Source organism: Schistocerca serialis, chromosome 7, assembly GCF_023864345.2.
Source record: "Schistocerca serialis cubense isolate TAMUIC-IGC-003099 chromosome 7, iqSchSeri2.2, whole genome shotgun sequence".
NCBI classification, from domain to species: Eukaryota; Metazoa; Arthropoda; class Insecta; order Orthoptera; family Acrididae; genus Schistocerca; species Schistocerca serialis.
In genome coordinates this window covers 409,208,207-409,235,246 of record NC_064644.1, presented here as the reverse complement: position 1 = coordinate 409,235,246, position 27,040 = coordinate 409,208,207, and the positions used below count along the sequence as shown (strand labels likewise).

Genomic DNA, 27,040 nt, shown 5'->3' with positions numbered 1-27,040 from the left:
GACTGTAGAACAGAAAAGCAAGTAAACTGCTCAACATTGCAAAGGGACTTGGATGAGATGATATACTTGGGAGATTCTACAGGGCTTATGTGAAAACTTGCTCCCCTTCTAGGAATAGTTCATCGTAGATCATTGTAGCAACAAAGAGTAACAAGTGAATAGGAAAGATTTGCAAGTCATTCCCATTTTTAAGAGGGTGTTTGGACAGGTGCTCACATTCATAGGCCAGTCTATCTGACATCAATCTGTTGTAGAAAACCTGCAAAAACAGATTTTGTGAAGCTCAACTTTCTCAGTTCCTCCATGGGGTGCAGAGCACCATAGATGATGCAAACTGGATGGATCTTGTGTTCCTTGATCCTCAGATCTGCACTGTCATTTAGCAAATAAATTTGAGCTTACTAAGTGTCAGATGAGATTTGTGATTGTATTCAGAACTTCTTGCATTCAGAACATAAGCTGTTTTAAAATGGATAAAATGGTCATATATAAGGATAATTTCAGGGTTTGTAACTTTTTACGTTATATGTAAACAATCTAGTGGATAACACTGCAAGCTCCATTATGGTTTTCGCAGACTATGTAGTTATCTATACAATGTTGCTACAGCTGAAGACTGTAGCAAAATTCAGCAGGACCTGCAGAGAATCAACAATTGATACAGGCACTTGTAGTTCCTGCTGAATGCACACAAATGTACTGTCTGTGCATAACCAGGTGAAGAGATTCATTACTGTTCAGTTACACTGTTGGTGATAAAATTACAACAAACAGTAAAAACCGCAAAATACAGAAGAGTAACTGTGCAGTGCAATGTAAAGTGGAATATGATCATATAAATTCAGTTGTAGGAAAAGTGAATGACAGGTTGTAATTCATTGGGAGGATCTTAAGAAAATGTTAACTCTTGTCCTTTGTAAAATCGCTAAGTGGGTCAAGGCTTCCATCCAGTCCCTTGTTGACCACTATGATGTGGCAGTAGAAGATAGCAAAAAACTGAGAGAAGGAAAAAGTCTTTCCTTCTCATCCTGTGCAGTAAGTCTACCCTCACTTGCGGTTCTCGGTGACTTTCCCAGAATCTACCCCTTTCCTAGACCTCTCCAATCTTTTTCCTTAACCCCTCTTCTTTCCCCTTCAACCCCTCTGCCTGAAGAAGGGGCTACTGGCTCCAAAAGATTGCCTAATTACAACCATCTTTTTTGTGTATGTTCTGCTGCTGCTTGGCGAGTAGATTTTTTTTATCTATCCAATTAAATTATTTTGTCAAAAGTTGATTGTTTTTGTTGCTATAGTTTAAGCTTCTGTATGACTCACAAACTGAAAATGCTTAGAATGAATGTACTGAGTGCTATGTGTGGTTATTTAGTAAGTGCAATAGTGCCTGGTTATTTAAATTATATTGACACAAAGGAATTAATAACATTAGCTGCTAGTGGACACTGATTTAAATCAACAAGGAAATTTGAAAATTTGTAGTGGACTGCAATTTGAACTCTGGTCTCCTGCTTACTTTACAGATGCACTGACCACAGTGCCATCCGGACACAGTGGTCATCGCAACTGCACAGATTACCCTAGCATGCCTCCCATCTGACCCTAATTCTCAACTTATTCATACACTATAAGAGGGGTGCCCCATGCCCATTATCCTTGTTACTCATAGCATTTTGTCAATTCCCATAAGAGTTCAAGTGTGGCATGCATCTGCACCAAAGTGATCAGCGGTTCGTCCTCACCATAAGAGTTCAAGTGTGGCATGCATCTTCACCAAAGTGATCAGTTGGTCGTCCTCACCTTTAATTACATATATGGTGTCTGCTCTTTTGGCAATCATGCCATCCAAACACAGTGGTCTTGGAACTGCATAGACTACCCTAGCATGCCTCCAGTCAGATCCAAATTCTCAACTTATCCACACAATACAGGTGGAATGCCCAATGTCCATTATTCTCATTACTTATTGCATTTTGTCAACTCCCATAAGAGTTTGAGCAAGGTGTGCATCTGCACTGAAGTGATCAGTTGGTCATCCACAGCTTTAATTATATATGTGATATCTCTTCTTTTGGACATGTTCGAAAGAACAGATGCCACATATTTAGATTATACAAATATTAGAAAAAATAGTACAGTACTTTTCTGTAAAAGAATTAAAACTATACAATAAAACTTCCCATAACAGACACACTCCAACAGCAGACTCCTCTTAATAGCGAACATTTTAAAATTTCTTTGCAAAATAACATCAGCCCTTAACGTAAAATTCTTTCATATAGTGGGCATTTTCACTAATGGACATGGGCACTGAAATGTCTCCCCCAGCAATAATCAAAACTTCCAAGTAACAGGAAGTAACAGGAAGAAAAAGACAGATATAAATTAAACTAAACAGCTGAATATTTTGCAAATTAAAGTGCATACTGTTTCTGTTTTGAAGTGAGAAAGTTTGGCAAAAAAGGGTAACAGGAACTTGTGAGGTCTATGAAGAAACAAACATTTTTAACTGTGATGAGACTGGCCTTTTCTTCAGAATTCTTCCCAGTAAAATAATGGCTTGAAAAGGTGAAAACTGCTGAGGAGGCAACATTTCAAAAGAATGACTCATTGTATCGTGTGTTAATAAGATATGTGAATCTGAAAGGTCTTTAATTATTGGTAAGGCTGCAAAGCCCATACGTTTTAAGGGCACTTAAGTAAATTAAACATGGCATGGTATGCTAATAAATGATTTTGCATGACAAGGGCAATAAAAATTGAACTGCTGCTGTCATTTGATAGAAGAATGGAAAGACAAAGGAGGAAAGTGATTTTTTTATTGATATTTCACTTCCCATAGTGTTGCTCCACCAAAAAATTGTGAAAATAATCTGTTTGCTGGCAAATTGACCTTCACATTGCTGATCACTGGATTTACAGACAAAAGGTGTTGGGACATATTTTGTCTCAAATAACATTGTTGAATGTGGATATGAATTCAGAAAATCTGTCGTCGTATTGGATGCAATTCTGTGGATTTCTTCAGCCTTAAAACAGGTAACATCCACTACAATCAGGAGCTGTTTCAAGAAGGCAAGATTCATTCTGAATGACTATGCTTCAGTGATCAACAAATGTGTCAAAGAAAACAACTTCAAGGAACATGAGCATGAACTTCGTACTTTAGTAGAAGAATTTGGTTGCTCTGATGGATACATCAATATCAGTGATGGACTGTTCACAGAAATTACATCAACCAATCTAAGTGAACTCATATAAAAGCTTCATAAAAATGGGCATTGTGACAATGTTGAGAATAGGACTGAGATGAAGGTGACATAACTGAATTTGACTTTTTGAGTCTGCAGGTAGCTAAAGAGGTAAGAAAATTGAAACAATACTTTTAAGTGAAAAATGATGAAGAGGGATTCAAATATTAGCAGTTGAGGTACATATTGTGAAGATGATTACAAATGACACTCTGGTTCAGAGAAAAAAAGATTATTTCAAACCAACCTACCACAGTGCATGAAATAAATTTTAGTATTGTATTATATTAGTGTTTGACGACTTATTAACATAGTACTGTACGTAACCAAAGATAAGTTTTCCATGTACTGTATTGTGTTCTGTATATTTATCTTTCTCTGAATAGTGGGCACTTCTTAAAAGCAGACATTTTTATTTTCTCCATGTATGTCCATTATTCGGCAATTTTACTGTACATTTTACTCACAGCTGGAGTGTCATTTACAAAGAATAAAGGCAGAACAATTGGCTTATGTGATGTACAACTACTATTTGCACTGTATGGGCCCACTTTTGACATGGCAACAGAAATATATGCTCTTTTATATATTGTTAATATCACACTTTTTCACAAATGTAATTAATGTGTGGTTGTTCAAGTAAATTATGGAAATGGCTATTTGCTGTTTGTCTTAAAATACTATAACTCACAGACACAAGCTCAGTAACCAATAAAATGGATAAATTATCATTTGAGTCACAGGTATACCAGTAGAGCTAATCAACAGCTCCAGTCAACCAGTGAGTAAGTCTGAGTTCCAAGGTGTGTCCTTGGCCCAGTGAACTATCTTAGGAGCAGATGAGTTACTTGTAGTGCAGCTGATGTAAATGGAAAAGACAGTCATTTGACCAGAATAACGCTAGCTAGCAGATCCAGCTAACTGATGAGTAAATTGAAGCTTCCAACTAGTGTGCTCCCTCTTGTTTATAATCACATAGATAAGTTAAAAACTAAGATGGACAAGGGCAGATATTTGAAAGAGTGGAGGACCACTAGAGCTAATTGCAACAAATGGACCTGAACCCTTCGAGGATGTCCACATCGAAACTGCTATCAATGACTAAGAAGTTGTTGTAGTGACAGTGATTACCATGGTACAAAGGGCAACTAAAATAAATAGAAATATTTATATGTTCGGTTTTTATATACAGAAACAGTCCTTGTCATATCTCAATGAAGAACTTGAAACTCTTAGCTCATGATAGGAGCATGTTGAGGAACTATGGCTTACGTTTAAAAGAAGAGTTAACCATACACTGAATAGATAAGTGCCCAGCGGAACAATTTCTGATAGGAAGGACTTTCTGTGGTATATAGTCACTATAAAGAAAATTTTTTAAAATGATTTTTGATTAGGGAGGACCACAGCAAGTCATCTTGGATGGAGGGTCATCGACACACGTAGAAGTAACTTCGTGTGTGCCACAGGAAATGTGTAGGGACTCTTGCTGTTTATTTATATATTAATTACCTTGTGGATAATATTATAAGTAACCTAATACTTCTTGCAGATAATGCAGTTCTCTATAATTAAGTACTGTCTTAAAGAAGTAGCACAAATATTCAGTAACATAAAATTAGAAAGAGGTGCAAAGATTGGCAATGTGCTTCAAATGATCATAAATGTAAAATTTTGCACTTCACAAAACGAAAACACATAGTATCCTATGACTACAGTATCAAGTCACAACTGAAATCCATAAACTCATACAAATACTTAGGTGTAACACTCTGTAGCAACAAGAAATAGAATGATCACATAGGCTTTGTGTTATTGGTAAAATACTGTGGAAACGTAATCAGTCTACAAATGAGATTGTTTATCAGTCACTCATGCAAACCATCCTACAACACTGCTCTAATGTGTGGGACCCATATGAAATAGGACTAACAGGGGATGTAGAACAGATACAAAGAAGAGCAGCACAAACTGTCACAGGTTTTCTCAACCAATGAGAGACTGTCACAAACATGCTCAAAGAACTGAAGTGACAGAGTCTTGAAGGTAGATGTACGGTAAACTATCTGATGAAAACATTCTCACAAAGGTTTTTTTTTGTTATTCTGACAGTATATTACAGCCCCCCGTCTTATTACTCCCTTAGGAAATGAGATTAGACTAATCACAGCATGCAGAGAGACATTTACGCAATCATTCTTCCAATCCTCGATACGTTAATGGAACAGAAAAAAGTTGAAATAACTGATACAATGGGATGTACCCTCTGCTATGCACTTCTCAGTGGTTTGCAGAGAACTGATATACATGTAGATGTAAAAGCAAGCTGTATATAACTTATATGGGTGGTTCTATGCCAGAGCTGCAGGAAAGTCTAATCTTCACGATCATATCAAAATCACATTTAATGATTATCAAATCTGGAAGTACAATAAGGAAAGCATGTACACGAAAATTTCAGAAGGTAATTGTATGAAAACACATCAAAAATTCTAAAATTTATATACAATGAGAGGCAGCTAAGAGACACCATCCAAAATATATCTAAAATGAGTAGCTATGCAAGGTGAGCTCAAAACTCCACCAAGAAAATTTTAGAGGTTGTTCAGTGATATATACCTACTGCAGCCTACATCCTTCTGAATCTGCTTAGTGTATTCATCTCTTGGTCTCCCTCTACGATTTTTACCCTCCACGTTGCCCTCCAATACTAAATTGGCGATCCCTCGATGTCTCAGAACATGTCCTACCAACCGATCCCTTCTTCTAGTCAAGTTGTGCCACAAGCTCCTCTTCTCCCCAGTTCTATTCAGTACCTCCTCATTAGTTATGTGATCTACCCATCTAATCTTCAGCATTCTTCTGTAGCACCACATTTCGAAACCACCTATTCTCTTCTTGTCTAAACTATTTATCGTCCATGTTTCACTTACCTTTACAACAGTGAAAAAGCCTGTAATTCGTAATCACCAAAATACACAACACAAAGCACAGAATGACACAACAACCGTCAAATGAGGCAAAAATACAGTGATATGTTTGCTGTCACCGTTGGAAAAACCTCAGCATAGTACTGTTGTGCTGCTGTGCCACTGTACTCAATGGTCTCGAGCACAAGGTACATATCAGTCAACTCTTCATCAGTAAACTTACCCATACCTATAACATACCACCGAGTAACATTCGAAATTTGTCAGTTAAGTTCATATTCACTCTGTATAGAGGTGTGGATAATGTGGCAGATTTTCTGAAGCAAACAAGTAGATTTTAATGTTCATAGCCCCTGGAATATGAGATCAACTTTGTTTTTCTTTTTTCTTTTATGGAACGATGTAATTTTTTTTTGCTGGGATATTGTGAAGAGCCTTAAAAAAGGATCACAACACAGTGTGTTCAATATGTTATAATATCATTAATTTTTAAAGTACTAGAATTAGGGAAAGGCAACCACTCACTTATAGTAAACCAACGTGTGAAGCAAAGAATCACACAACAGAAAATACATTAACTTTTGAACACTAACTCTTTTTCTAGCTAAAGTACACATTCACACACCCAACCACACAGACACCCAAACACACGCTCCTATGGCCACAGCAAGACTAATTATTGATGCTTGGTTACTGAAATCAGCTGCCTGAGCTGGTGGAGGAGGGTAGGGGGTAGGGAAGGATGCAAGGAGGAGGTACAGAGAAAGAGGCAGGTCTTTCGACAGATGACTCTGCAGCCACACAACAAGATAAAAAGAGTACAGAGGCTACAGCAAAAAGAGATGCAGGAAGGAGGGAGTGGGGGGGGGGGGGGGGGGAGAGGGGTGGAATATTGAAGGAGAGAAAGGGAGCGGGTAGGAAAGAAACAAATTTGAAGGTGAAATTGGAAGGAAGGGGAATGAAAGAAAGAAAGAAAGAGAGAGAGAGAGAGAGAGAGAGAGAGAGAGAGAGACCCAAATCTAATGTCAACCATGTTAGACTTGTAAGGGACCTTCTTTTCTTTATTTCTTCTTTGCAGTGGAAACATTTCTTCACCCACACCCCACGGACAACAGCCAACCAAAATCCCACACAGAACCTCATTTAAAACAGTTCCAGATTCTCTCCAACCGTGATTCTACTCCCATTCAAACTAGTCATCTTCTAGTAATCTTTCAGGAATTTCTCGCTTCTAGTCTGGCCTCACCCTCCTTTCCTAAATGTCTCCACAGTGAGTCCACTATCACTACTATGGGACATACTGCTATCCACAATCTCAAAAACAATCCAGACCTGATTATTCTTTTATCCCAATCCAGATCTCCCCTGTTATCCTTTATCCTTTTGACAGACACAGGCTCCATCACAGAGCTGATGAATCATAGTCATTATGTGGCTGAGGGTCTCCGCCAATTTTCCAACACCTCTGCAAAAAAACCTAACGACCACATCACAAGTTCAACATAACCTCAAGCAGCTCCTTGAGGACTTGTGTCCATTCCAAAACCTGACACCTGAATCCAACTCCCTCCTCACACCAGCAACCTTTTACCTATTCAGCACACCACAAACTGAATCCCACAGGTTTCCCTACCAGTCATCCCTTATGGTTGGGTAGAATGCTCCCACAGGAAAAATCACTGCCTTCACTGATAGATTCGCCAAACTACTATCCGTAACCACCCATCATACATTCAAGACACTGCTCACTTCTTTCACCATCTCTCCACAGTTCCTGTCCTGTTACCACGAGACTCCTCGTTGGTCACTGTGGGTGTGACATTCTTGTACATCAACAACCCCCACGTTTGCAGCCTAATTACTATGGAGCACGACCTATCCCAATCTCGTCCTGAGGTAAAATCCGCCTCTTCTTTCCTAATCCTTCTAGCCACTCACATCCTAACCCACAATTAATTCACTTTCAAACATCAAATCTATAAACAAATCTCTGGTACTGCCATGGGGACTCAAATGGCATCATCCTATGACAACTTATTTATGAGAGATCTCGATGAATTCTTCCTATCCAGTCAACACCTAAAATCTCTTGTCTGGTTGAGATTCATTGATGTCATTTTCATGTTCTGGGCTCGCAGTAAGGACAACCTATGTTCTTCCCTCCATAACATGAACATGTATTCCCAAATCTGCTTTATCTGGCCCTTCTCAACTCATTAAGTCACTTTCCTAGATGTCAACCTCCACCTCTCAGATGGCTCCATAAATATGTCTGTCCATATCAAGCACACCAACCACCTATAGTACCCCATTCCATGTCAAAAAGCCTCTTCCTTAGACCCTCATTATCTGTAGTCACTTTATTTGCTGTAGAAAGCAGGAGTCGAAACATACCTGTAACCTTACCAGAATCTTTACTGATAGACAATATCCTATCAAATTCACCTGTAAACAAATCTCCCTTGCCAGCTGTTACTCTGACACCAGTAAACCTGTTAAACAGCTACCCACCAGCCACTGACCATCCAACCAACCAACCATCCATCCATCCTACATATCAGATGGACTCACAATTGTGAATGTCTACCATCAGCTGTAGAATGGAATGACGACAATGAAAATTTGTGCCAGACCTGGACTCGAACCTGGATTTCCCGCTTATCGTGAGCGGTTGCATTTGGCAATCCGTGCATGACTAATGGCCAGACCCCAAACTGCTATATGTCATCCATTATGTGTATTTCCATAGCGATCAGACGTTGTACTTGAAAGTTCAATGTTTGATCTGTACAGGAATGCACATAATGGATGTGCAAGTAAAGATTGTAGACGCATGGTTGACAACATATGGAAGTTTGGGTCTGGCCATGAATCATGCAGTAAGGCAACCGCTCGCGATAAGCGGGAAATCCGAGTTCGAGTCCCGGTCTGGCACAAATTTTCATTCTACAGCTGATGGTAGTCATTACTCACAATTGCAAATCCATCTGATATGTTTCGTAATGCCTGTGGTCGCCGCAGTGCATTGTCATCAGAATAACACAGGCACTGCACTATTGTAACCATCCATCCATCTATCCATCCATCCCCCCCTTTCTCTCTCTCTCTCTCTCTCTCTCTCTCCCCCCCCCCCCTCTTTCCAACCCCTCTCTCTTCTCTTCCTTTCTTTCTCCCTTTTTATCTTCTCTTCCCCCCCCCCCCCCCCCCCCCCCACAACTTCTCTTCCTACATCTCTTTTTGTTGCATCCTCTGTGCTCTTTTCATCATGTTGTGCCACTGTGGAATCATCTGGCCAAAGATTTGCACCTTTCCCACTAGCACCTCTATAAACAAATCTGTGGTACTGCCATAGGGACTCAAATGGCATCATCCTATGACAACTTATTTATGAGAGATCTCGATGAATCCTTCCTATCCAGTCAACACCTAACCCCTCCCCTTCTCCATCAGCACAGCCAACTGCATTCAATAACCAAGTGTCAATACTTGGTCTTTCTGTGGCCATGGGAGTATGCAGATTTTGGTGTCTATTGGTTTTGTGTGTGTGTGACTGTGTACTTTATCTGGAAAAATGGCTGGAGCTCAGAAGCTAGAGTGAACGTTGTTTTCTGTTATGTGTTTCTACTATAGGTAAGTGGTTGCCTTTCCTTTATTTTATATATTGCTCACGCTAGAAATTTCCATTACTGTTATGATTTTGAAAATCACTGAATGAAGCTGTACATGAAATATTCTGGACACTCCTTCAGCTGATCTTACTTGCACACACAGGCTATCTTGTAGTAATATGTGGATTGTGTGTTACTGCTGCTAAAATGTTAGCTGTACTTCTCTCATTTGTTCTTGTATTTAATTGTTTGCACTTTTAGTTCCTTGAATATTTTTTGAAAATTTTCCAAAGACAGATTGTGAGAGCTTGACACCATCCTGATACCTTTGGGCATAAAAAGGCGCAACCCTACTAACAGTTTGCCAACATTCGTCATACATGAAAACAGTCTCCACTTTCTCGGCAGTTGTACTTATTGTGGAACTTTGAACTGCTTCACGAGCAAGTCATCTGATTGACAGAGCACAGACTGGTAGGCTCCAAGCCCAAAGGTGCACTACAAATGATACATGAGTGTCTGCTTTCATTTGGTACAGTAGAGCACGTGTTTGTGGGATATTCTCCTGATAGTGGGAGGGTGCTCAGTGGTGCTGTTACTTTGTTACTATTTGATCAACACTACTGACAATTATGTCTTTCGAATCCTCATCAAAGGTTCTTTCCAATGCCATCAGAAAAAGTATATAGTTTAATTTACGTCTATATCCACACTTACATCCGTATTCTGCAAACTACCATGAGTTGCATGGCAGAGGGTATGTTCCATTGTACCAGTTATTAGGGTTTCTTCCCATTCCATTCAAGTATGGAGTGTGGGACGAAAGATTGTTTGAATGCCTCTGTGCACGCAGTAATTGTTCTGATCTTATCCTCACTGTCCCAAAGTGACCAATACACAGGGGATTGTAATATATTCCTAGAGTCATCATCTAAAGCCAGTCCCTGAAACTTGGTTAATAGACTTTCTCAGGATAGTTTACATCATTCTTCAAGAGTCATCCATTCAGTTCATTCATTACCTCTGTGATACTCTCCTAAGGATTAAACAAACTTGTGCCTTTTTCTGTATACATTCAATAGCCCCTGTTAGTTCTATTTGATATGGGTCCCACATACTTGAGCAATATTCTAGAAGCAGTCACATGAGTGATTTGTAAGCCATTTCCTTTGTAGACAGGTTGCACCTCCCCAGTATTCCACCAATATACTAAAGTTTACCACCTGCTTTACTCACAACTGATCCATTGATTTCATATCCTGCAAAGTGTTACAGTCAGTTATTTGTATGAGTTGGCCAATTCTAACATCGACTCATTCATATTACAGTCACAGGATACTACGTTTTTTTGTTGTGTGTAGTGTTCAGTTTTACATTTCTGAACAAGTTGCCAATCTTTGCACCACTTTGAAATCTTATCAAGATTTGACTGAAAATTTATGCATCTCCTTTCAGATAGTACTTCATTATAGACAATTGCATCATCAGCAAAAATTCTGAGGTTACTATTAATATTGTCTGTAAGGTCATTAATATACAACATGGACAGAAAGGGTCCCAACACACTTCCCTGGGGCACAGTTCAAGTTAAAAGTCCTCAATCCAGTCAAAAATTTCAATTGATATACCATATTATCGTACTTTTGATAATAAGCATAGGTGTGGTGCTCAGTCAAACGCTTTTTGGGAATCTGACTGCTTTGATCGAAAACTTTCAGTATGTCATGTGAGAAAAGTGCGAAATGGGTTTCACATGATCAATGATCTCTGAATCCTTGCTGGTTGGCACTGAGGTGGTCATTCTCTTCAAGATACCTCACATGTTTGAGCACTCAGAATATCTTCTAAGATTCTACAACATATTGATCTCAAGGATACTGGACAGTAGTTTTGTGGATCACTTCTAGCACCCTTCTTGTAGACACATGTGACCTGTGCTTTTTTCCAAGAACTGAGCATGGTTTCTTGTTCAAGAGATCCATGATAGATTACAGTTAGAAGAGGCACTAACTCCACTGAAAACCCAGTATAGAATCTGACAATTGGCCTGTGGAGCTTTGTTCAATTTTAACGATTTCAACTGTTTATCAACAGCACCGAATCTAACACTTATTTCATTTATCTTTTCAGTGGTACGACAATTAAACTGGGGCAAGTCTCCTTTGTAAAGCAACATTTGAAAACATAGTTAAGCATTTCAGATTTTGCTTTGCTACCCTCAATTTCAGTTTCTATCTCATTGGCTAGGAACTGAGCACTAACTTTAGTGCCACTGACAGCCTGTAAGTATGACAATATTTTCTTTGGGTTTTGTGAAATATCATTTGACAATATTCTGCTACAGTAGTCATTGAAAGTATCACACACTGCTTTAATGACAGCCAAACATGTTTCATTCAGCGTCTCTCTATCTGTAGCCCTAAGCTTTGTTTTACACCCATTATGCAGTAATCTCTGTTTCTTTAGAAGTTTCTTTATACTGACTGTATCCCATGGAGGTTCCCTTCCATTATGAACTGTTCTACTCTGCACATATCTATCCAGTGCATGGTCAACTATTCTTTTAAACACGAGCCATAGTTCCTCTACATGCTCCCCCCCTACACTGAAAGCATCAAGTTCCTAACTGAGATATGACACAACAGATTTTTTATCTCGTTTACTGAACATATATATCTTTATGCTTGCTTTAGATGTCCTTTTTATTTTGGTAATCATTGCTGCCACAACTGTGTCCATGTCACAGATACCAGTTTTGATGTGAACATCCTAGAAGAGATCAGGTCTATTTGTTGCCATTAGATCCAATATATTGCCATCATGAGTGGGGTCCTAACTATCTATTCTAGGTATTTTCCAGAGAAGGCATTTCATAGGATGTCTTATCACACCCACCACGAACAAAATTGAAAATTTCCCAATGAACTGTTAGATGATTAAAGTCTCCACTGATGAATTCAGTATGACTGGGGAGCTTATGTGCAAGTGAAATGAGATTTTCCCTCAAATTTTTGGTTGCATCAGGAAATGAATCTGGTGGGCGACAGAAGGATCCAGTTATCATTCTATGCCCTCTCTGATACAGAAACTTGCCCAAACAATCTTACATGCAGCTTCAATCTCTATCTCTGTGAGCTTTTTGCCTACTGTGACAAACACACCATCTCCATTTCCCATTTGCCTATCCTTTCGAATTACTCTTAAATTTTCTCCAATAATCTCACTGCTATCAATTTCAGATTTCAACCAGCTTTCTGTACCTACTATTGTGTGCACTTCACTGTTTTTCATGAGTGCTTCAAACTCTGGCACTTTGCTGCGAATGCTTTGGCAATTAACCATTAGAATTTTGAGACTCTCACCTGTGAGAGACATTTGTTTCAATCTTACACAGATACTTCTGGGTTTCCTGCAGCTATCATTATCGCCTTGAATGCAACCCACACATAGTCAACTACCTGAGTAGCAGCTTCTGGTGTGTAGTGCAAACCAGATCGATTTAAGAGGACCCTACAGTTCTCAACACTTTGGTGCAAGTTCAGGAAGTCACAGTGTACTTGCACAGAACCTTCGAAATCTCTAGTTCAGTCCTTCCACTTGCCTCAGAACCCAAGGGCCACCATAATTATGGGGACACCGCTAAAAATTGAGAGCTTTGTAGAAACTCCACACACAAGGCGGGTCTTGTGAACCTCCTCTGTCAGTGGTTGGAGTGGTCCAAGTACGACCTCAGAGTCCAGACAACAGGCATCACTTGTTTCAGTGTGTGCCACAATCTGCAGTTGGTTGCTTCCTGTTCCCTCAATGGGTGCTGGAATAGCCTCTTCATTGTGTTGAATGACACCCCCAGGCATATGTACTGGGTTCATCTGGTCTCCATTCCTGCCCCTTGCTGCCATTTCCCTAAGGGGTACCATCATTCACAGTATGTTTGAACTGCTGATGATTGCGTTTACCTCCTCTTGAGACTGGACAAAACAGGTGAAGCAAGTCCCACTGAGGCCAGAAAGAGTTTCTGTCATAATTCAGAAACCATAAATGCAAAAAATTACTTCCTCCTCTTCTTTTTCTTCTGATTTTCACAGATTAGGCCTGCTGACCGTTTCTGGTCTCAGTCACAATACTTATGTCAGAACAAAACAATATTCATCAAAATGAATAAAGTAAAGAGAAAAGAATTTTCAGTTACAGAACATACACAATGTTTTCCAAGATGTGAAAACTGCATTAAGTAAAAAAGAAATGAGGGCATATTCTATGACTTCCTTGTTATTTACACACGTGTCCAATTGAACTAAGATTTAATTTATAAAGAAAATAAAAATAAGAAAAGGAGGCCCAAGAACATTCTGAAGTTAAACATAAACAGTGAAAAGAAACTCCAATATGTATACTTTTCCATGCTTGTGATACAAATTTAACTTGATCCATACAACATACACTGAGGTGACAAAAGTAATGGGCTATGTCCTAATATTGTGTCGGACATACTTTCGCCCAGTGTAGTGCAGCAACTTGATGTGGCATGGACTCAAGAAGTCATTAGAAGTCCCCTGCAGAAAAACTGAACCATGCTGCCTCTATAGCTGTCCATAATTGTGAAAGCATTGCTGATGCAGGATTTTGTGCACTACCTGGCCTCTCAATTATGTCCCACAAAGGTTTGATGGCATTCAAGTCACATGATCTGGGTGGCCAAATCACTTGCTCAAATTGTCCAGAGTGCTCTTCAAACCAATTGTGAATAATTGTGGCCTGATAAATGGGGCACTGTCATCCATAAAAATTGTTATTTGGCAACATGAAGTCCATGAATGGCTGCAAATGGTCTCCAAGTAGCTAAACATAACCATTTTGAGTCAAGGTTCTTTTCAGTTGGACCAGAGGACCTAGTCAATTCCATGTAAACACAGCATACATGATTATGGAGCCACCACCAGCTTGCGTAATGCCTTGCTTGATAACCTGGATTAACAGCTTCGTGAGGTCTGCATCACACTCCAACTCTATCATCAGCTTGGGACTGATCTGACCAGGCCATGCTTTTCCAGCTGTCTAGGGTCAAATCGACATGATCAAGAGCTCAGGAGATGTGCTGCAGGCAATCTTGCACTGTTAGAAAAGGCTCTTGTGTTGGAGTCTGCTGCCATAGACCGTTAATGTCACACTGTCCTAACAGATACGTTCATTGCATGGCCCATTGATTTCTGTGGTTATTTCATGCAGAGTTGCTTGTCTGTTAGCACACTGCAGAGTTGCTTGTCTGTTAGCACTGGCAACTCTACACAAATGCTGCTGCCCTTGGTCGTTAAGTGAAGGCCATTGGCCACTGCATTGTCCCCAGCGAGATGTGATGCTTGAAATTTGGCATTCTTGGCATACTCTTGCCACTGTGGATCTCAGAATGTTGGATTCCCAAACAATTTGTGAAACGAAATATCCCACATGTCTACCTCTACCATTCTGTGTTCAAAGTCTGCTAATTTCTGTCATATGGCCATAACCACATCGAATACCTTTTCACATGAGTACCCTGAGTACAAATGGCAGCTCCACCAATCCATTGCCCTTTTATACCTTGTGTACATGACACCACCACCATCTGTATAAGTGCATATCGCTATCCCATGACTTTTATCACCTCAGCATGTACTGTCTACAGAGCCAATAAACATTACATTATTAACTTTCTGCTTAACCAACTGAGTAGGAAATGAAACATTTTTCACTAGTGATAAAGATTCAGCAAACTGTGAATTTATTATTCTTACACATGCACAGACTTTATTCAGCACTGCTAGAGGGAACTTCATACTGGAAATGTCATTTTACTTCCTTGTAAATACAGTAGCTTCTTAACTGCCTACGACATCAAATACAAGGAAAAAGAAATCAGCTGGAAGTTACACGTCACACAGTTCCCATGCTCCAGAGAAGAATTAACATACCTGCTGCAGAGCCGGTGGTGTCACCTCACTCTGCTACTGTAGAGACATTTCTCGCAGTTGAGCCTGCAGCTGTTCCTGCTGCTCTCGCTGAAGAAATTAATATGTTAAAAATTCAACTATGGTGTATTTCATAGACAGGAAAAATGAATCTTTTGTTACTGTGAGGTCAGTAAGTCCCCACAAGTACAATGGGTGTAGCTGCATTTAAAATGTATAAAAACATTTATTGATTGTCATTTCAAACTTTATATTGGGTAATATTCTGTCACTAAATTGCAGGAAATGAGTGCTGAAAGTAACAACAAAATGTTTTACACTCATTACAAGAAGGTGGAGCAAATATAAACAGACCTAAATATATTTTTGTTTGAACATTACTTGACGTTAGTCATTAAGGGACCACACAAAGAACTACAGTATTATGAAAAGGACAGATTGCTACTCATCATATTTAGGAGACCTTGAGTCACTCGGAAGCACAATGAAAAGACTGCTATACATTTTTGGTTTCACCGAGAAGGTCCTCTTCTGAAGTAGAAACACACACACACACACACACACACACACACACACACACACACACACACACACACACACACACACACAAATCACTGACTCCGTCTGCTGTGTGTGTGTGTGTGTGTGTGTGTGTGTGTAAATGTACAGGGAGTAGCGATCTATCTTTTTCATAATTTTTAAATTCATTCCTGAAATTTGCTCACAATAAGCAGGAAATCCAGGTTTGAGCCCCAGTTTAACACTAATTTTCCTATGTTGCTTTAGGTAGTACATCTATGCCTAGTACAGTTAAGCGGAATTTCAGGAATAAATTTCAATATTTGAAACTTTGGTCCATCATCAAATATAAAAATTTTATAATATTGTTGCTATTCCATCTTGGACTTTCCACTGTTTGATTTTGCCACGTAAAGAACTGTAATACATTCATTTTTGTCTGTTCTGCACTTCCTTTCTTGTTTTCCTGTAACTATTCAATATTCTGATGTTTTCACCTTCTTTCTTCTGCCTAGGAGCAATTTCTCATCCTCAATTCTTGTTCACATTTACTAGTTATATATTTTATTCTTTTTCAAAATAATTAAAAATTTCTTTAATGGGCCGCATGTCCAAAGAACTGAAATGTCCTGGGTTCTTTTGTCCCAGCAAACATCTTTTCACTTTAATGATTCATACAGACATCTTCACTTTTAATACCTATACTTAATTTCTCTGTTCCCAGTAGCTTTGAAATGTTCTATTACTTTAAGGTCTAATATTGTAGCTGATTTATTTATTATATTTACTGCAAGTGCTATAAGTCAATTTACATGCTATAATAAATTAGGATCTGACAGTTCTTTTGCTCAGTTAACAAACTATATGATACCACTGAAATTCTGGCTAGATTTGAATTGGTTTTCATATGTGAATTATATATTCCATGGATGTTCATAGAGTTTTACAGTCATTGGGGGCAATTTTTCCTCAAAAATAATTTTCTGTTTATGTATCAACATATTCTCATGCTAAATGATTAACAACTGCTCTGAAAAAAAAAAATCTACATTAATTTTACTATTTTTACCATTCAGTATCAAAAGCAGACAAAAATTTCAAATTTTTTTACCTGCAACCTTTATCATCAGCCAATATTACAAAAATATTCAAATGAGTACAAATCTCTAAAAGACATTTTGTAAACTAAATCTCATATATTACCTAAAAAAGGGACATTATATTAGTGTTATTGTGACTTATGGAATGTTCTTGATGATTCAAAAAATAACAGTATGTCACATGTTATGGTTGGTTGGTGGCAAATGAGTCTGATTCACTTCAGGTCAGACTTGTCTATACTGCTTTTACACTGCTTGAATTAACACTAGAGAAGCTCTTCACAATACGTGATTAGCTCTAAGTTTTATTTTTTGATATTTACCTGTCATATTGTGAAAATACATTGAGAGAGAAGAACTATTATCTCCATACAGTGTCATTTCACAACCTGGACACCTTTAGACATTGATGCCACCTTAAAAAGGTAAGTTAACTTTGTACTATTGTTCAATGTTACCTTCATTGCAGTTGAATATACACTACCTGGTAAAGTGTAAATGTATTTGTGGAATGCCGACGTGAACTATAACCATAAAATTTTAACAACAGCAAGTGAGAAGCACCACACGTGTCAGATGGAATATTAATAGTTTTTCTATTACAGGGAAGACATCCAAAAGAAAATTTACATTGATAAATATTATGTATGCAGTATGCTGTGAAGAAGCTTGGAAGCTAGATGCTGAAGAAATACTGATTTGCATTTCGAAGCTGCAAAGGAAGTTTATGCATACAAAGATGATGAATAAATGAAAATAGATAAGCAATCTGATGATCTTCACAAGCAACTATGGAAGCAAAGTCAAGATAAGTGTTTACTATTTGTCAAACTTAGCATTATGTGCAGCAAAATACTTTTAAATGAGTGTAATTAATGAAGCAGAAAGTAAAGCAGTGGGTGGGGTTGTAGATGCAAGCCACAATATTATTGAAAACTAAAATGATATCTCAGAGGGCTAGAAGCCAGATCAAAGAAACATCTTAAGTACAATATTGGGAAAACTGGGGAATATACAAACATAAATTAAATCTAGTAACACTAGTTTAGAAATCCAAATAAAGTCTAACAGTAATGCTCTCAATATACAATTACAAGAGATAGTGAAGGAGAAGAGTGAACACTTAGTTCAACATAATCTACATTTGGAGGAATTGAATCTAACATAAAAGGCTATTGGCGAACAGGTAAATAAATTCACAGGACACAAAACTTTCTTTGGACAGTATAGTGGAAAAAAATATCACATCTAAAGTTAGACCTGCTGTTAATGAAGATCCTTTAATTGAAACAGATACTACCATTTTGTGGTATAGGAAACATGTGTGGATCTAACTTCACCATGTATGAACTTACCTGCAGTAGAAAGGAGTGGAATGTCAGAATATATTTACAGATATTTTTGAGGAAAAGTTATTAGAAGCAAATCTGAATTGAGGGCAGAACTATACACGGAAAATATTTGTAGGAAAAGCAGCAGCTGTAACTTTATGTTGACAGACAGCAACAACAAACAAAACTCCATCCACAACAGGCTACTGCAAAAACTTTGGTTTTAGAAGTCTTCAAACAATCTTGCAATTTGAAACATGGGGAAACATGTCTTAGCTAGATTACTGGCAGTACATTGTGGTCACAAACATTGCTCAGGAAAGAAAGCTTAGATGATGTGCACAACAGATGTTAAAAATAGCAGTCATAGTGATGACAGAACTAGAATCGACAAGTGACACAGTTTATGAAATAAACAGAAACTAAAAGAGTGATACAGATGAACCATACCAATAGAGTCTTCAGCAGATCACATGTGCTTTACGTAACATGGGCTTCGCTAATCCAGGGCCATGATGCTCTTGCAGTATTTCTACGAAATTTTCAAATTTCTGTACTGCATGTCTTCTCCATCTCACTTTTATATGTTTTTATGACTATCTCTCACTATCAATATGTCTTCTTTTTACTCATCTAATAATTATGCTGTAGTTATGTAGTAGCCAAATAATCTCACAGCAACCCTCAAATACACGAAACTGAAATTGCATCTAACAAGGGAACCTCCCCATCGCAACCCCCTCAGATTTAGTTATAATTTGGCACAGTGGATAGGCCTTGAAAAACTGAACACAGATCAATTGAGAAAACAGGAAGAAGTTGTGTGGAACTATGAAAAAATAAGCAAAATATACAAACTGAGTAGTCCATGGGCAACATAGGCAACATCAAGGACGATGTGAGCACACTAGCGCCGTGGTCCCGTGGTTAGCGTGAGCAGCTGTGGAACGAGAGGTTCTTGGTTCAAGTCTTCCCTCAAGTGAAAAATTTTATTTTTTATTTTCAGACAATTATCAGAGTTCAGGCACTCACACATAATCAACTTCGCTCTCCAAAATTCCAGGACATGTTCACATTTGCTTGGACATATGCAGGGTTTAACGGTCTACACACAGAAAAATTTGAAAACGTTAAAAACATATGTTTTGACAGAGCACAGAGAAAACTTTGCGACTGTGAAACTGTTGCATTCATTTGTTGCAGTTTATGTGACACACTCTTATGTTTTCATCACTTTTTTGGAAGTGATTATCACATCCACAAGAAAACCTAAATCGGGCAAGGTAGAAGAATCTTTTTACCCATTCGCCAAGTGTGCCAGTTAGGTGGGTCGACAACATTTTCCTGTCATGTGACGCATGTGCCATCACCAGTGTCGTATAGAATATATCAGATGCGTTTTCCTGTGGAGGAATCGGTTGACCTATGACCTTGCGATCAAATGTTTTCGGTTCCCATTGGAGAGGCAAGTCCTTTCGTCTACTAATCGCACGATTTTGCGGTGCAGTCGCAACACACAGACACGAAACTTATTACAGTGAACAGAGACGTCAATGAACGAACGGACAGATCATAACTTTGCAAAAATAAAGTAAGTAAACTCTTCGCTCGAGGGAAGACTTGAACCAAGGATCTCTAGCTCCGCAGCTGCGCACGCTAACCACGGGACCACGGCGCACCTGTGCTCAGATTATCCTTGATGTTGCCTATGTTACCCATGGACTACTCAGTTTGTATATTTTGCTTATTTTTTCATAGTTCCACGCAACTTCTTCCTGTTTTCTCGATTGATCTGTGTTCAGTTTTTCAAGGCCTATCCACTGTGCCAAATTATAACTAAATCTGAGGGGGTTGCGATGGGGAGGTTCCCTTGTAAGAAAGAAAATATAACATCTGTTGCTGTTTAAGCCAGAAGAACTGTACAGAGAAAATAACATGAGTTATATGGAAATGCAGCCTTTCTCAGCAAATCTCAATAATGCTTTCTCAGGTTATCAGCAGAGTCAAGGCATTGTTCAAGAATTCTAGTGTGTGAGAGCTTTATGGTGTTTATGAGATATGTTGGAAATATGAAAATTCTTATGCTTGCTATATTAACACTATTTGCAATGTGCTGAAGGCAAATGGTAGTGAAAATAATAATGTTTTGGGAAACTTATGTGCATTCTGAAAAGAAATTTGGATTTTTACATAAGGATAAGTCAGAGAAAATGTTCTTGTTTATTTTGATTACAGTCAACCAGCGAGGAACACCAAAGTTTCTAGTACTTACTGAATGAAAAACATTTAAGAGGAATGAAAATGTAAGATTTTTGCAATATATGTGAAGTCTGTTACTGGTGTACTGTTGTTATAAGAGAAAAGCATAAAGGAGAATGGTGTTTTTTCAGACCAATTCAAATCAATGATTATAATAAAGGTACATGAAAGATAAGTTATGATGTAAAATATATTTCTTGGATCAAAATACATAATGTAAATTTTAGATGGAGTTTATGGATTCTATACAGGGCACTTTTTATATCTGGGGTATATTTATGTGAACTTTATATCCATAAAGTGTTGTTTACGATGTTTACACTGAGACAATGTTTATGATTTTCTGTGAAATTATTATGATGGTGTGTTAGGGACTGTTTTGTAATGCATTGTACTTCTGTTTATGATGGTATACTACATATGATTCACAGTAATAACTATGAGGAATTTACGTAACACATTGCTATTCAGTATTGGTCTATGATTATACTATTGATGTTTATCAAGTTTACAAGATGGTTCTGACATATTGGTAATATCTGAATTTCAGTTAACACCTATGTGATGAGCTAGTCTTGGTATGAAATGGCTTGTAAGAAGTATTAAATACAATGCTGTTGCTGATTATAAAATGTTAATAGCTAATGAAAATCTTTAAAACGTCTGACATTTAAATGCATGGATGCATATACGAGGGTTGGAACTTTAATAGTGGCAACTATTTATTTACAGCTCATACAAAATAGATAAGTGTTTCTAAGTATTACTGACCTTCAAAGTAGTCACCAGCATTGTGTATTACCCATTGCCAGCGATGTGAAAGTTGTAGGATACCCTTAGCAGTGCCAGTTGTGTTGACAGTTCAAGCGGCGCAGTCTGTGCTGTTCATTTTTGGACGCAATGTACGACCAGCTTAGAGACAGAAGTGATGACACTTTCTGCAGGACCTGACCATCATTTTACAGGACAATGCTCAAGCACGTATAGTGCAAGCTGTTACTGATTTGTTTGACTAATGGGGCTGCTAAGTGCTATACCACCTACTGCACTACCCTGACTTAAGCCCTCGTGGGTTCAACTCGATTTCTTAACTCAAGGAAACACTTCAAGGCATTCGCTTCAGAACTGCTACAAATTCGTTGGGCAATAGACTGCGCCGCTCGAACTGTCAACAGAACTGGCACTGCTAAGAGTATCCTACGACTTCCACATCACTGGCAACAGGTTATACACAATGTTGGTGACTACTTTGCAGGTTATTAAAATTTTGAAAAACATATCTATTTTGTATGAGCTGTAAATAAATAGCTGCCACTATTAAAGTTCCAGCCCTCGTAGTTAAAAAAGTAGGGGATTGTTTGGTGCTAAAAAAATGGGGAATCACTATGTTGAAAAGAATATAATGCCGCTCCCAGGATTGGAATGACTCCTTACCCTCTCCCTTAAAACCCACATCCTTTCGTCTTTCCCTTTCCTTCCCTCTTTCCTGATGAAGCAACCGTAGGTTGCGAAAGCTTGAATTTTGTGTGTGTGTTTGTGTTCGTTAGTGTCTCTATCAACATACCAACGCTTTCGTTTGGTAAGTTACATCATCTTTGTTTTTAGATATATATAATACACAACGAGGCTGAAAGCCTCAAGACAAGGGTGAATAGACAAACATAAACAAGATGCATTTATTATTATCATTATTATTATTATTATTATTATTATTATTATAATTTAAGTGGCTGAAGGCCCACAGTTGATTTTGCAAAATCCAAAAATACATAAAATCCAGTAAAAACAAGAATTTTTTAAATCATTGACTATGATAGATTATAAACAGACAATTAAACACTGGTGAGATGGACAATAAAGAAAATGGCACTCAGAAGCCTCCAGGGAGGTCGGTCTGCCCTTGTTCACTTAGGTGAGACAGGTGGTGAGCCGAACTACACTTGATCTGTCGGAACCCGACCAGGTGACAGCCACGGACCAACCAACAAAACTACTTGCTTGCTACCAATTGGTACACGAGAGCTAACACAAAAGTTACAAACGTGATTATCCACAATGAAATATACACCATGTTGGACAGTGACAACAGGTGAGGAAAGGACGCTGCCTGAAATTACGTGAGTGGCCAGGGCAGGTAACCGGAACACTAAGGCAGAAAATTCCACTGGTACACTTGAATTTGAAATACAGTAATATAGTTAACTTCACCCAAAAAGAACACTGCTTAAATTTATGTTAGTGGCCAGGGCAGAAAACCAGAACACTAACGGCCACAAGGCAGAAAATTCCGCTGGTGCACTTGAATTGTAGTCAACCAATATAGTTAATTGCACTGCATGGCAGCTAAATTTCAGCAATAGAAACACTCGGTGTTGCTCACAGGAAAAAAGCTCCCCAACAGCGAACCACTGAAACGAACCACACAACATGAATGGACGTGGCTTGGATAGCTGAAACCACTACTCAACTTTGACGTCCTGGGTCGGTGAACCATGAAGCTTGTAGTGATCAGACAGCTCCACACACGCTCCGGCACTGTGCAGGAACCGCCAGCGGACCCAGCCGACTGCACCGCGCAGAGATAACTTCCCTGGTCCGCAGCAACTGACCGACTCACTCAGAATGCCAACAACATTTAAAATAGTCGTCAGTGGACATGACGCCCACTACACACACAACCTGACCAACACTTGCATGGAGACCTGAATGATACCCAACAGTAACTAAGCATGCACAAAGACAAATCGGGAGTCGATGTGCGCTCCCCCCCACACACACAAACTGCTGACTTATGAATGATTAGCGAGCCAAAACGCTTCATCCGGTAAGACGACCGACTGATGATCCACCCAGACCGCGGCCCAGCTCAAGTGATGCGTGGTGGCAACGGTCAGGCGAGCCATGTCGATGCAGACCTCACTGCTGCTCCAACCTGCATTGCAACTCCCCAACTGGCAGGTCTGGACTGCGCTCCAGACGCGTTCCAACTGACTGGCAGACCCGAACTCGCAACTCGAACTCCCTTATGACAGACCACCACCGGGAAGTAATAGCAGTCGAGCAAAGATACCACAAGAGGGGATATATCGATATGCGCTGCTAATGCCGCTCACAATCAGGCAAAGCAGCAACTCAGTGACAGTAGTAATTTAAATTAACGTAGTGAGGTGGAAGTACATTAAAAATAGTGTGTGAAATACATGATGCCAGGAACACAAGCCACGCATGGCTCACATACCCTAGCTGGATGACTTTATTCTTCTGTTTACAAAAACACACTCTTATGAAAATTTTTTTACTTTAAAATATAAGAAAATTGACATAAATATCTCTTACTAAAATTACTGAAAATATGAGGTTAAAATATGTTCTTCCATTTTGATACATAGTCATGGGCACCATCAATAAAACCTAATTGTACTTTATTGTGCAGTGTGACAATTATTGAACTACATGAAAAAAAAAACATAAATTAGTTACAAACTATGGCATGCACATGCTTTATTCAACATGTAAACATCACTCCAGATATTCAGATTTAGTTTATGACATATTCAATATGCCTGCCATCATTGGCAATGATGTGGCTCAGATGAATGGCAAAATTCTGCATGACTTGCTGAAGTGTCGGAACATCAATGCTGTCGATGACCTGCCGAATGGCTGTTTTCAGCTCACCAATGGTTTTGGGGCTATTGCTGTGCACCTTGTCTTTAATATAGCCCCACAAAAAGGAGTCGCATGTGTTCATATCGGAGAATATGGCAGTCAATTGAGGCCCACACCAGTGTCCTGTGGGTACCTCAGAGTCAGAATGCAGTCCCCAAGGTACTCCTCCAGGACATCAAACACTCTCCTGCTTCAATGGGGTCAAGCTCTGTCTTGCATGAACCACATCTTGTCGAAATCAGGGTCACTTTGGATAATTGGGATGAAATCACCTTCCAAAACCTTCATCTACCGTTCAGTAGTCGCTGCGCCATCACGGAATATCGCACCGATTATTCCGTGACTGGACATTGCACACTACACAGTCACCTGTTGAGGGTGAAGAGATTTTGATCATGAAATGAAGATTCTCAATCCCCAATATGCACCAATTTTGCTTATTGATGAACCTATAAAAATGAAAGTGGGCTTCATCACTAAACCAAATGCTCATGCGCATACTAATTTCCTTCATGCCCCACAGCCAACAGTGCCATTTGAACACGAAGAGTCCAGGGGAAAAAACCTTATAAGTCACAATTCTTATTTTTTTCAAGAGATGAAATTTAAAGTTTCAAGACTCATAAAATTTTAGTTTTTCAAGTTATATTCTTCATTTTTGTTTTAGACCTTAATATATCTTTCAGAGAAAGAGTACTGTTGAAATTATACACACTGAATAGGATTTACAATAATATGATGCATTTTTATTACAAAGGCAGGTCGTACAAAGAAAAAATATGACAAGTCCATAACTACTGCAGGTAACTACAAGATTTCAAACTCATGTTACAACAAATTATCTCATATAATCATTTAATAATCTTCTAAAAAAGGTCCTGTGCTAATTCAATGGTGTATTAATGCAAAAGATGATCAAAATACACTTGCACTTAATTATGGCAAAATCTTTTCAAGTCTTTTAAATCTCTGTATTTCTCAGCAGATATTTTAAGATCACCTGCAAAAAATCAGAATCCCTTAATTTAAATAGCTACATGCCCAATACTAAAAAAATACTCATTTCAATAAATAAAAAAAAACTTTCAAATCATATTGCTGTAAAAGAATTACTATACCTTCATATTTAGCAGAGGGAAGGCTGAACTCGCTCCTTTTAGACTGGAATCTTGCCCTTTCTTTCCACGAAGAAGTAATGAAGCTTGCTCATATGCTCCATTGTAGCTTCCTCTATACCAACCAGTGCTGCATGGTGTCGTGTGACTTCCAATTCTCTTATTGGCCTGGACTGGGAAGGGTGTTTCTTCCAGATGCTCTGTCCAGCATTTGATTATCTCTGGTTGCTCCTCAACATCAATGATGACAAAAGGTGAAGTGTGTGTGTGTGTGTGTGTGTGTGTGTGTGTGTGTGTGTGTGTGTGTGTGTGTGTGTGAATTCTGAAAAACCTGACACCAGTCCTTTGGAATTTGACATTCCTGAGTTTGATCTATCATACCGATATTTTTCTAAAAACACAGATGATGTGACTTACCGAATGAAAATGCTGGCAGGTCGATAGACACACAAACAAACAAACACAAACATACACACTAAATTCAAGTTTTCGCAACAATCTGTTGCCTCATCAGGAAAGAGGGAAGGAGAGGGAAAGACGAAAGGATGTGGGTTTTAAGGGAGAGGGTAAGGAGTCATTCTAATCCCGGGAGCGGAAAGACTTACCTTAGGGGGAAAAAAAGGACAGGTATACACTCGCGCGCACACACACACACACACACACACACACACACACACACACACACACACACACACACACACATATCCATCCGCACATACACAGACACAAGCAGACATTTGTAAAGGCAAAGAGTTTGGGCAGAGATGTCAGTCAAGGTGGAAGTACAGAGGCAAAGATGTTGTTGAAAGACAGGTGAGGTATGAGCGGCGGCAAATTGAAATTAGCGGAGATTGAGGACTGGCGGATAACAAGAAGAGAGGATATACTGAAGGGCAAGTTCCCATCTCCGGAGTTCTGACAGGTTGGTGTTAGTGGGAAGTATCCAGATAACCCAGACAGTGTAACACTGTGCCAAGATGCGCTGGCCGTGCACCAAGGCATGTTTAGCCACAGGGTGATCCTCATTACCAACAAACACTGTCTGCCTGTGTCCATTCATGCGAATGGACAGTTTGCTGCTGGTCATTCCCACATAGAAAGCTTCACAGTGTAGGCAGGTCAGTTGGTAAATCACGTGGGTGCTTTCACACGTGGCTCTGCCTTTGATCATGTATGCCTTCCGGGTGACAGGACTGGAGTAGGTGGTGGTGGGAGGGTGCATGGGGACAGGTTTTACACCGCGGGTGGTTACAAGGGTAGGAGCCAGAGGGTAGGGAAGGTGGTTTGGGGATTTCATAGGAATGAACTAAGAGGTTACG

General features: G+C 39.0%; 1 protein-coding gene across 1 annotated transcript in view; it reads right to left on the bottom strand.

Moving 5' to 3' along the window:
• The window catches only part of LOC126412250 (protein PTOV1 homolog), a 350,177-nt gene that overhangs the window by 5,375 nt on the left and 317,762 nt on the right, over positions 1 to 27,040 (bottom strand). Inside the window, exon 11 of the mRNA XM_050081748.1 lies at positions 15,732 to 15,818. Within this exon, the coding sequence (XP_049937705.1) occupies positions 15,765 to 15,818 (54 nt within the window). The 3' untranslated portion in view covers positions 15,732 to 15,764. The remainder of the gene's footprint in view (positions 1 to 15,731; positions 15,819 to 27,040) is intronic.